Genomic DNA, 12524 nt, shown 5'->3' with positions numbered 1-12524 from the left:
GACTCGCACGCTTTTTTTCTGGACCCTTCTGGTCCAATTAGTCAGCCTAAGGTAGAAGGGCGAGGCTGTCATCTAGTGGCAACAACAGGTGACAGCACAGAGCGGGCCTCCCAGCCAAGGGCAGGAACTTCCCCTCCTGGTGCTAGTCAGGGTCTTTCTGCTGAAAGGGACAGCTTCTAGATCAAACAGCAGGAAAAGGGGAGGGAATTTACTGACCACTGTAGCAGGCACGAGGGCATGGAGTAGGAATCGGGAATCCTGGAACGGGGGTCCAGTGATGGGCACGCTCTCCCTCTCTCGCAAAAGCAGGGGTGCCCCCAGACTCGTGGCTCCTCTCCCACTGTTGGCACGTGGACCTTTTTCTCTCCTCCTGAAGGTGGGCTTCCTTCATGAGTACGAAGTAGAAAGCCTCAAACAACTGCGGGTCTGTGTGTAAGGGGTCTTTTCTCTTCTGGTTCTGTCTTTAAGTGAGATTACGGGGCAGGGTCTGACTTTGCAGGCGAGTCTACAGTTCTGGCTAAATTGGATCCAGGAGGGAGTTCACTTTGTGGCTCAGCGGTTAACGAACCCGACTAGGACCCATGAGGACGTGGGTCTGATTCCTGGCCTCGCTCAGTGGGTTAAGGATCCAGCATTGCTGTGAGCTGTGGTGTGGGTCGGAGACTCGGCTTGGATCCAGCGTTGCTGTGGCTGTGGTGTAGGCCGGCAGCTGCAGCTCCGATTGGACCCCTAGCCTGGGAACCTCCATACGCTGCGGGTGTGGCCCTAAAAAGCAATACATACAGAAATAAATTTTAAAAATTGGACTCAGGAGCGTGTTCATAGCCCACGTGATAACGGACCTTAGACCTAAGCAAAATGAAAGCAGATTTGGAGCCATCGGTACCCAAAGATGAATATTTTTCTCTTCTTTCTTTATTGCGTTTATTTCTAAGAAGTGGGATACTCCGTTCTCCATTAGTTTTCTTTCATTTGTTTCCAATTTTGTTCTGAATCTGGGTGCAGCGTACAGGTGTGTTATTTATTACAAACCCTCACATTCCAGAAGAAAGAATTTCCAGAGTCAGGTCGTGGAAAGAGTAAGCAAGGAGAGCACTCTGCTCCCCACTACTTACATTTTCCATATTTATAAAATTGAACGTAAGGACCAAATTCCCTAAAGAGAAGAGAAAAAAGAGCAAAGATTAGTATCCTAAGGCAAGAGGGCCTTGCTTCACTTTGCTTCCTCTTGCAAGTGAGGTCCTGAGACAGGGCTGCTTCCCGCGCCGGCTCCCCTCCACCCTGTTCATCACCGCGCAGTGGGCGCGTGCCCCTCTGCGCCACGGTGGTCCAAACGTGCCCCGGGGGGTGTTTCGTCCCCAGGCCCCTTCCTGTTTTAATGCCTTTGCTTTCCATGCAGGGATGCCAGGTTTTTCCACCAACGAGTAAAGGACAATCATGGCAGTGATGCTGTGCAAATAGTTCACATCATTCAACGTCTCTGCTCAATCTTCCGGAGGGGACCGGAGGGTCACACCGCCCAGGACTAGAGGGTCACACCGCCCGGGGACCGGAGGGTCACACCGCCCAGGACTAGAGGGTCACACCACCCGGGGACCGGAGGGTCACACCGCCCAGGACTGGAGGGTCACACCGCCCAGGGACTGGAGGGTCACACCGCCCAGGACTAGAGGGTCACACCGCCCGGGGACCGGAGGGTCACACCGCCCAGGACTAGAGGGTCACACCGCCCGGGGACCAGAGGGTCACACTTCCCAGAGACTAGAGGGTCACACCGCCCGGGACTAGAGGGTCACACCGCCCAGGACTAGAGGGTCACACCGCCCGGGGACTAGAGGGTCACACCGCCCAGGACTAGAGGGTCACACCGCCCGGGGACCGGAGGGTCACACCACCCAGGACTAGAGGGTCACACCGCCCAGGACTAGAGGGTCACACCACCCAGGACTAGAGGGTCACACCGTCCGGGGACCGGAGGGTCACACCATCCAGGACTAGAGGGTCACACCGTCCGGGGACCGGAGGGTCACACCATCCAGGACTAGAGGGTCACACCGCCCGGGACTAGAGGGTCACACCGCCCAGGGCTAGAGGGTCACACCGCCCAGGGACCGGAGGGTCACGCCGCCCAGGACTAGAGGGTCACACCGCCCGGGGACCGGAGGGTCACACCACCCAGGACTAGAGGGTCACACCGTCCGGGGACCGGAGGGTCACACTGCCCAGGACTAGAGGGTCACACCGCCCGGGGACCGGAGGGTCACACCGCCTGGGGACCGGAGGGTCACACTTCCCAGAGACTAGAGGTTCATACCGCCTGGGGACTGGAGGGTCACACCGCCCGGGGACCGGAGTCTCTTCCCCTTACTCTCTGGTATTTGTTTCCCAGAAGACCAGCCTTGGTCTAACTTTCCCCCTTTTATATATTACTGTTCTTTAAATACACGGCATTCCTTTCAACACAAATTTTATCTTCATTATTTCTCTAAAGACATTGAACAGTTTCTCAATTCCACATGTTTTCTCAAGCAGCGAGCCCTGTGTAAAATGCCCATTCTGTTGTCTTTTGCATTTTTTAATAATCCCTAATTCTTTTTTTATTTATTTTTTTGTCTTTTTAGGGCCACACTCGTGGCATATGGAAGTTCCCAGACTAGGGTTGAATCGGAGCTGTAGCTGCCGGCCTGCACCACAGCCACAGCCACGCGGGATCCAAGCTGCATCTGCGACCTGCACCACGGCTCACGGCACCGCTGGATCCTTACCCACTGAGCCACGACAGGCACCCCCCACGTTCTTTTCCCCTAAAATCGCCCTCTGAGTCTAGTCTTGGCTCTTTATTGGACAGCGTCTACACCTTGTTTCCTTCGGTGCTCTGCCGTGGTCCTCACGGCGTGGTGCGTGATGCTAGCAGTCCATGAGGATTCTTCTCGAAGGAAGATATGCACCACGGACTTAGCTCAGCAGACTTGAGATGTTCACATACTTCCTCCCCAAAGGAAGTAGCCTACTAACACCTGGGCTGTTCTGCCTGGGGCCACAGGCCATGCCAGACAACTTGTGCTCAGGTGAATGCCTGCTTTTGTCCGCCTGTGGTCCTGAGCCCTTTCGTAGGAGTGTGGCTCCTGTGGGGAGGGGGCCGGAGACGACGCAGTGGTCCATCATGCAGGTGCTGCGTGTCCGCAGGGAAAAGCCTCGACACCAAAGCTCTGCCGAGCCTCCCAGATGGGCAGTACTTTGTATAAGTCGTGACACATCAGAGCTGGGAGAGGTGAAGCCCTGCCTGGGCGCGTTCCCTGGAAGAGGACAGGCGGAGACTCGTGCCTCTAAGAGCCTGTCTGAGTTCTGCCAGTCCTGCTAGGCGATCAGCCAACCTGAGGGGACTCCTGGGGACTCCAGAGAGAGGACCTCATGGGGCATGGAAGAGTTACGATAAGACACAATAAGGTTGATTTGATTTGTAAAGCCAGTTTCAAAGAGAGCTAAAATATATCACAAGGAATATTATTGTTAATTTCAAGTTCCTATTAAATTTATTTGAAGGGCAAAAAATATTAAAAACTGACTTTGAGTTTTTATCCGTGTAAGATCACATAATCACTTTGAAACCATTTGTATTTCTACACCTGGAAATGCACCTGTCTGCAGCTATGTCTGTGTCACTGCATCTGCTTACATCTGCCAGGCAATAATATAAGTGCTTTTCGGAGGTATATTGATGTGATTTGAATGGTCTTTTTAAAAAATGGTTTTCTATTTATCGCTTCTATTTATTTAGACTCTCTACTAATATAATCTCTGTACAATTCTGCCAACATATTACATAAACTTTCTTTTTTTTAAAATGAGTCAACTTGGAAAGTTAACGTTTTTAAACGTCTTTTACTTCTCTCTTGACTGTATGTGTCGTCTCTTCCCAGTCTTTTGTGAACAACAGAGGCTACTTTTAACAATCCCATGAGTCAGTAAATCCACTTCCAGGCTAAAATTACTGGAAATTTCTATGACAAAATACAGAGGAAAAATAATGGTGCTGTATTTGGAACTTACCAGTGATCAAGACAAAAGAAACACTCATTCTTGTAAGTCTCGCCGTTGGTGGCACACACATGTGCTGTGACATCAGGACAGATGGAGTCACGCCGAGGACCCCACGGGTAGTACATTTCACAGGGGGGCTGCAGACACCATAAAAGGTCACATGAATAACGCCTGGCAGACCTCCCCCCCTCTATTCCCGGCCTGTCGCTTCTGCTCCACGTAGAAATAACCTCAAATGTTACAGGCAGTTGATCTTTTTTCAGGGATTTCCTCTCCTCTGGGCTTTGGTCTGCAAGTTTTCTTCTGACTACGGTGTCTTCACCCATCCATCCCCCATCGTGCGTGAAAGAGTCATAAGCATGAGAATAACTCTGTTTCAACCTGAACTGCAGAGGTTTTGTTTACACACGGAGTGCTGGTTCCAGGTGTGCGAGCCGAGGCGGGCACTGGCTGTGAACCCCTCGAAGATGGGCTTCAGTGGAGCTGCTGAGAGGAGGGTCTGTGTTGAGACTGGATGACGTGCTGTTCAAACTGTGGCCTGGGACTCAATGTTCAAAGGTGTGTTTTACTCTTAGGACGTGTGTGCCGTGTGGGGGTTAAATTTAAGCCCGGGAAGGTTAAGATACATGCCCAGAGTCAGATAGAAAACTCCCATTCTGCTTTACCACGAGCAAGTTTTAGGTCGTCAGGTCAAGACAGTGAGCAGAGGAAAATAAGAATTCAGAACTAAGATATTGCATTTACCTCCGGCCATCTAGAGTAGTCACGCCGTTTGAATATTCCTGCAAATAAAGTACAGACACAATAGGTTAAGAGAAATAGTTCTCCCTGGGATATGATTTCATTCACTGAAGTTCCTGACTCTGTGAAGAAGAGTGGCGTTCCCCTTGTGGTGCAGCGGAAGTGAATCCGACGAGGAACCATGAGGTTGCAGGTTTGATCCCTGGCCTCGCTCAGTGGGTTAAGGAGCCGGTGTTGCTGTGAGCTGTGGTGTAGGTCACAGATGAGGCTCGGATCTGGTGTGGCCGTGGCTGTGGTGTAGGCTGGCAGCTGCAGCTCTGGTTCCCTAGCCTGGGAACCTCCATATGCCTCGGCCATCAAAAGACGAAAATAAAATAGTAACAAAATTTCTCACTTGCACAAAGTATACAAAATAATTGACAGCACCAAAATTTGTAGGTGGTATTCTTTTGTTCATAATTCATTTATTTTGCTCTCCTCTTCCACCGTGCTAATAACTTATGTAAATGTGCGGTCGTTGAGGAAAGAGTAGAAGGCTTTCGGGGTTGTTTGCATAACTTGCAAACCACGTTATTTTTCATCAGGCTCCTTTTGTTGGCTTTAGTGTCCTCCTCACAGTTGGGATACGTATATTCATGTCAAGGACTGTTGTAAAAATTAAGTGTGAGAGAGTAAAAAAAGGACTGCTACATTTTATTATATCCAAATAACATCTTCATATCAAGGTGCTGCACTCAGAGGATATGCGAGCGATGATGAGACCACTTCAAGCTCCGTGGCTCCGGGGAGACGGAGGGCTGCGGGGAACTGGTTGTGTGAGGGGTGTTGGTGTTACCTGGCTGTGGGAGCAGAAAATAAGAAAGACTTACGGAAGTTCTGTTCTTCCCAGTGTCTCACTTTAGAGCATAGTTAAAATAGCCTGGAAAATTCCAGCCTTCCAAAAGTTAGAATTTGCAAAGTTAGAAGAGAAAAGCTGAAAATTTTCATACAAGGACACCAGCCTCCCAGCCCCTCTGGGAAAACACTCTGCATGACTTACACACGCTTTCAGAGAATAAAAAGATGGAATGCCCTTCTCTAATTCTACAAGGTCAGAGCATTTCCAGAACAAAAGCAGCTGGATAGAGTTATGAGAAAGGAAAAATAAAAGCCTTCCGCTAGTAAAAGTAAAATAAATTCACACACACACACATATACACATACTGCCTACCATACATAAGAACATACTTCCCATGGATCAGAATCTGAATATAAAAAACAAAACCATACAAGAGTCAAAATATAACAATGGAATTGCTCTTAATGTGGGCACGACTTTCTGATGATGACTCGTCAATCTTTGTGCAATAACAGGAAGGACGGCTACATTTTATTATATCCAAATTAACATTTTTATAACAAAATATAAACTAGAGAGATATCTGATAGACAGGGAAAAGTATTTGCAACACACATCATAGATAAAGGGCCAGTATGCCTGATCTATAAAGAATACTTTAAAATTGGGGGGGGGGGCAGTTGCTGAGTGGGTAATATACAGGCACATACATTCACACACACACACACACACACACACACACACACACACACATACACAAACCCCAAAGATGTGGAAATAACCCTTCAATCTGTAAAAGATGCACAAACTCAGTATGATAAGAAAAATGACAATGCTAATCTGAAATAACATTTTTCACTTACCAGGTTAACTATCAAGAAAAAGACCCCTGAGCCTACTACTCATGGAAATGCAAATTGGCACAACCTTTCTGAAGTGAAATTTGGCAATGCTGAACAAAACCGCTTTGCATTCACATTCAGTCACAATTCAGGGAACTTACTCTGAGGATAAAACGTCTATAGAAAAATATATACGCATAAGAATATTGGAGCATTGTTTTAAATTGCAAAATAGTGGGCACACACTAGTGCCTGTTCACCTAAGACTGGTCGAGGAAACTCTGGTACATCCTTTCGGTGAAATTTTACGCAGTTGTATAAAAGAACGAGGAAATCCCTGCAAACTGATTTGTACCAATTCTCATGTCGTGGAAACGAGGAAAAGCAGGATGCAGATGCGTACCTGTCGTTTGCTATGGTTTTATGGAAGGACGTAGGAAGAACCACAAAAGGCACATACGTGTGTTTATCTGAGGGAAAGGAATCGCAGGGAAGGTCACGTGGGGGCTGATAGACGGGTTACGGGAAGGAGGGACACGGGAGGCAGTGGCACTCCTTTGAACCTCAACTTTTGTTCATTTCGTTTCATTTTCATCCTGTTCAAAAGTATTTCAAATTGCCTTTGAGTTGTCCTGACCCGTGGGTTAGGGAGAACTGTTCTGCTCCGTTTCAGAACTCAGGAGGATTTGCCCTAATAACCCCTTTCCAGTAGCGACAGCCACTGATGCTCCGTCTGGCGTATCAAACCCAGAGACATGACTTTTCCTTTCCCACAGTTGAGAGCAAACTGGATGTTGCCCTCCCAAGACCCTCCACGTGTGCTCACCTGAACAGACAGGCTGGGCCACGGCGGAGGCGACCAGGAGGAGGGCGGCCATCCAGGGAGAGGCAGCCATCGGGTCGCGGGTGACAGCCTGCTTCGGGGTGGGGGGCCTGGGAAAACGCAGGACAGTTTATTCCGCATCTCTCACACACCTGGCCTCCCAAGCATGCGAGAACCCGCAGTCTGCCCTGGTGCCATTGCCAGGACCTTGGCCGTGGTGGTCCCACCTGGCTTGGTCTCCAGGGACTCAGACCTAAGACTCTTCCGCTCCAAAGAGGGAAAGAAAACCATCCCAAAGACATGTTTTCTCTCCTACCAGCAGCCGTCGCACAGTCACTCTTTTCCTTGGAAGAGGAGTCCGCCTCGGGGCTCTTAGCAGGGTGACCCCAGGCACACGACACGTCTAAATGGGTTCATCCTACAACGTGTCATCCAAACGGAGACCCCCGTGTTCGTGGATAGGGGCCCTTGGAGAGTTTACGAGAAGTCTGAGCAAACAGGTGTGCACCGAAGGCTGTCTGCACAGTCAGGGATGTGTCGCCTGATTCTCCCACTGAAGTCCTCCAAGTCTTAGCTAAGGTTCCCTTCCAGGCCAGTTCCATGTGTCAAATACAAAGAACAGACTGAAAATGGAATTGCTGGTCCAGGGCCATAAAAATGACACATACCCTTCTTGATGAGTCAAGACCATTGATTTTTATCATTTTTAAGCCTCAGGTTCACATGATTTTGATGACATCTGTCTGTCAGTGAGCTCTAAGGTCACATTTTCGCTTCAGTATCCTTAGAAGTGGGAGCCTCAGGAAAAGTATGAACGTCATAGGATATTCGGAATATTGGCTGATATTAATAGAGAGTTTAACTGTATCCCGTTACCCATTTCTTTCGCCACTCTCTTCTAAGAATGGAACCATTTAGGCCTGGAGAGAAGATACTTTCCAAGTCATTTACGCAGCTTTCTCATGCCCACTCTGGTCATTCCATTTCTTCTCCGATGGCAGCCAGAGGGGCGGCGTGGAGAGAAATGAGGGAGAACCGTCTATATGAGCAGTGAAGGTTTCCCAACTGGCCTGAGCACAGGAAAGCAAGGGAGGGTGCTGAGAAGAATAAACTCACAGGGCCGCCTAGAGAGAGAGGAGGAAGCCAAGGGAAGCCATCACGGCCTTAGGCTAAGGAGGTGAAGAGACATTTACCTGAATGAGCTTGACGCAAAATGTGAGCCTGCTGCAGTCCCCCGAGGTCACAGCTAGCCACCTGCTGGTCCGTGGGTCTGTGGCCAGGGGCACACTGAGCAGAGGAGGCGGGCTCCTTCCTCAGCTGAGTGGCCACTTGATTGGCAGCACATTGTTCTGATGGCTCTTTCCTAGTTGGGCCACGCCCTTGAACCCCTCTGAGGTTTCCTGCTCCAGCAGGCGGGCGCTGCCCAGAGGGGCCGTGCGTGTGTTTCTGCTTGTGAATGAGGAGAACAGGCTGACGTGGGCCGAGCAGATTTCATCACCTACCTCAGGACCGACCATCTGGTAAACATTCCACCACATTTGAGGCGGATGCATTTTCCTGGTCTCTGCTTCCCGAGGTCCCTTAGCCCATCCTGCTTCCCAGGAGCTTTGTCGTCTTATCTTTCTAGAACATAAGCTCGGACATCGGCCAGGGAAGCCCCAGCACCACAGCCAGTAATCGGTGCAGTGCTCAGGGCTTTCATTTGCTTCCCTCCACTGCACCGTGACGTAGGCAGGCCGGAAGAGTTGCCGTCATCTGGAGCATTTCTCCCTCACCCGCTGTAAACCCTCCTGGAGAAGGTGGTGTTCTTTTGGCTCCCTATCCTCCTTCCCCAGCCCGAGACCCACAGACTGACATGTATCTTTGGCCCCTTGGCATAGCTACACTCTCGTGACAGCCTCTATTCATCCCTCTTTCTTTCAAGCGGGTAAGTTAGCATCTTATTTCCTGCTCCAGACCTTGCTTGGGTAGCAAGGATAGAACGAATTCCATACGAGGAACGCTACAGACTTGCTGTGATCACAGCTCTCCTCCGTCTTCTGGACTCCTAAGGCGGCCTCTGACTTAAAGTCATGTCACAGCTTATGCCACGCATCTCCGTAAAATTCCCTCTTTTTTAACCCAATTTTTCCCGCTATCCGACCACACCACCTCGATGTTACTTTGAATGGAAAACCTCACCTTTTCTGTACTGAATAGGAAAGCCTCAGGATGGACTAGCTCCACGTTTTTCCCCTTGCCTTATAATTCGGGATATTTTATCATCTACCTTTTTTTTTGGCCGCCCGTGGTATATGGAGTCCAGGGATCCGATCCAAGCCGCAGTGTGACCTAAGCCACAGCTGTGGCAAAGCCAGATCCTTAACCTGCTGTGTCAAGCCAGGGACGGAACGGGGGTCCCAGGGCTCCCAGGATGCTGCAACTCTCCTTGCACCGCAGCGGGAACTCCTCCACCTTTCTATTTTTATCCTTGTCTCCATATCCACTTACTTGGGGATTTATACATTCATCTCTTTCTTTTTGCTTTGTGGTTTACATTTCTTATCATACTTTTTCCTCAGAATAATCCCATGAAGTTTATATCACTGTAAAATCTGTGTTAAGGGAGAAAGCAACTGAGGCTTAGAGGAGTCGATTCACTTGCTGAAGCTAACAAGCTGCTTACGAAGCTACCAGTGGGCAGGGATGGGATTCGGACACAGACACGTTCACTCCAAAGCCTGGGTTCCCTTCCTTTCTCTCCATAGTCTTTCCTCTTCTGGAATGAATGTCCCTTTAATTTACCATCCACAGGCTTAGAGCAATACCAGGGGCGTTTTGTGCAGCCTGTGCCCCTCCTGGCAGCATCTTTGGTTTGCCCTCCGCCTCCCTTTTCCGCAGCCAGTATTCCGCATCTCTCCACGATACCGCCTCCACGTGGTTAGGCTGCATGCTGTACCGCAGAAGAGACGCCTCTGTACTTACCCAGTGTCGACCTTAAAATTACACTGTCCTGCGGGGTGGTTTTTCATTTTTTAACCACTTGATAGGTATTCAGTAATATGGATGGAACGAAGAAAGAAATCCATCCATTGTATTTTGGTTTGGGTTTTTTTTTTTTCCTGTGTTCTTGGATATTCTTGAGAATGTGTTATCTCAGGTGTGTTTTAGAGACACTGTGTCTAGTCCAGTCAGACAGTCCTACTGGGATTTTTATTGTAGTTACACAAATTTGGTTAAAAAATAGTATCTTTATCAAAGCCTTTTCGTATTTGAATTTGTGATACATGTCTTATTTTTGACTTGCAGGGAAATTTCTCCATTTTCCACATATATAGGAATTTCAAGAATTCTGTTTCTGGGAGTTCCTGTCGTGGCGCAGTGGTTAACGAATCCGACTAGGAACCATGAGGTTGCGGGTTCGATCCCTGGCCTTGCTCAGTGGGTTAAGTAAGGATCCGGCGTTGCCGTGAGCTGTGGTGTAGGTTGCAGACGTGGCTCGGATCCCGCGTTGCTGTGGCTCTAGCGTAGGCTTGGCAGCAACAGCTCCGATTGGACCCCTAGCCTGCGAACCTCCATATGCCGCGGGAGTGGCCCTAAAAAAGGCAAAAAGGCGAGAAAAAAAGAATTCTATTTCTAAAACACAAATCTGATCTTGTTGCCCAGCTCACATCTTCCATTGGCTCTTCACTGCTTCTGCTATACGGTTATTATTTATGGTAAAACTTGACTGTGAAGAAATGTAACGTTTTATTTGTGTAACTGAACATCCATGAACCTTGTCCGTGAGACATCAGGATGTAAGGGCCTGTGGCTTTCGGGGTGGGAGATGGAGTGTGGAGTGACGCATGGATCATAAGGAAGAGAGCAAGAGAGCGAAGCGAAGGGAGAGGCGAGTGAGAGGGTCTTTTAACCCCTTAGAGCCAGGGTCAGCCTTTTCAGTGCTTTTAGAAGCACTTCGGAAGTGAAATTCATATGGCCAAAGAAAACTGCTTGAACTCTCTAACCAGAGAGTTTTATCTGCTAAGGATTTGGAGCCCTTTGGCTGCAGAGTACCTGTTTCTTCCCGGGGGCCCCTTTTCCCCTTGTTTTCGAGAGCCCACGTGATGCTTTGTGTACCAGCATAAGCTGAGTTGTGCCAGGTGGAAAAGAGGCACTGACGTGAGGGTCAGGATTTCCTGGTCCCTCCTGCACAGTGGTGCCTGGCTAATGCAGACCTTTCACACATCTCCCTAAACACACATTAAGGTGGAGCGCACAGAAGACTGCCCATGGCCTATGGCTAGAGCATCACCGAAAACCAGACACTGTTACCCGCTTTGCATTCCTGAACTGTATCCTGCAATCATAAGGAGAACCAGTCTGGACACAGCAGTGGCTCCCTGGGGAAATGCAGCTGCCACAGGTATCCCTGGCCTCAGGCATTCCTAGCCAATAGGGTCTCCGTTGTGAGACTGAGACCACGTAGCAGATGGACTTAACATTCCAAGAAATGCAGCTCAGAAAGAAGAAGTCTGAAGTTGTCTGTACTTGTAAGGAATCAGGCTAAACTAATATACCAGATATAAAAGAGTAAAGAAGCATCATTTATGATTTTCTTTCTTTTCCTGTAATGGCTCCAAGGAAGATGGATAGATGCGAGAGACCCTGCTCTCCACAACCCAAGTCTCCCATTCTGGGGTGGATGACACTTGGGGGTCCATTCGTCTCCCCCTCTGTGCCAACGAGAATTACGCTTCAGTGGAACTGTCAGATGCGCATTTAAAAAGTATTTTACTAAAGAAATGTAGAATTAATATTTGAAAACAACAGTGCACCATAATTGCCATGTCATGTTCATGGTAATGACTCCAAAAATGTTTGTGGGGATGGAAGAATGATAAATGGAATTATTTAGCATCTTACATGTCCGTTCGTTATCTATTTATCAGAATAGGAACGTTTCAGTGAGTAGCAGATTCACTTGGCCGCTAACAGATGTGCTTTTGTAGGGAAGCAAAATTTGCCAACCTCAAGTGTATCTCTTTGGCAGGAAGATTATTTGGGGCTGACTGTTTTAAGAAACCAAAGACGCAGGAAGAACTTTTGATCTTACCCCTAACTGCCAGAAAGAACTTAGATAAGAGACCTTTACCAGGAAAAGAGCTATTGCCAGAGATACGGATGAGGCAGAATAAAAAGGCAGGTGGTTCGTGTAGGAACAGGGGCTTCGATATGTTCCCTGATTAAGGCCCATGGCTTAAGATGGGTAAAAACTGAC

At 48.7% G+C, this 12524-nt stretch overlaps 1 protein-coding gene across 1 annotated transcript; it reads right to left on the bottom strand.

Annotated features, from left to right (window-relative positions):
• Positions 1 to 844: 844 nt before the first annotated feature.
• Positions 845 to 8538, bottom strand: SPINK13 (serine peptidase inhibitor Kazal type 13). Its single transcript, XM_047778987.1, has 5 exons — positions 8479 to 8538; positions 7289 to 7395; positions 4786 to 4823; positions 4051 to 4178; positions 845 to 1156 (listed from the first exon to the last, which is right to left on the bottom strand). Exons 2-5 carry the CDS (start codon positions 7356 to 7358, stop codon positions 1108 to 1110), a joined length of 285 nt encoding a protein of 94 aa, XP_047634943.1. The 5' UTR covers positions 7359 to 7395; positions 8479 to 8538; the 3' UTR covers positions 845 to 1107.
• Positions 8539 to 12524: the final 3986 nt, after the last annotated feature.

Source organism: Phacochoerus africanus, chromosome 4, assembly GCF_016906955.1.
Source record: "Phacochoerus africanus isolate WHEZ1 chromosome 4, ROS_Pafr_v1, whole genome shotgun sequence".
NCBI classification, from domain to species: domain Eukaryota; kingdom Metazoa; phylum Chordata; class Mammalia; order Artiodactyla; family Suidae; genus Phacochoerus; species Phacochoerus africanus.
This window is presented reverse-complemented; position numbering and strand designations above follow the sequence as displayed.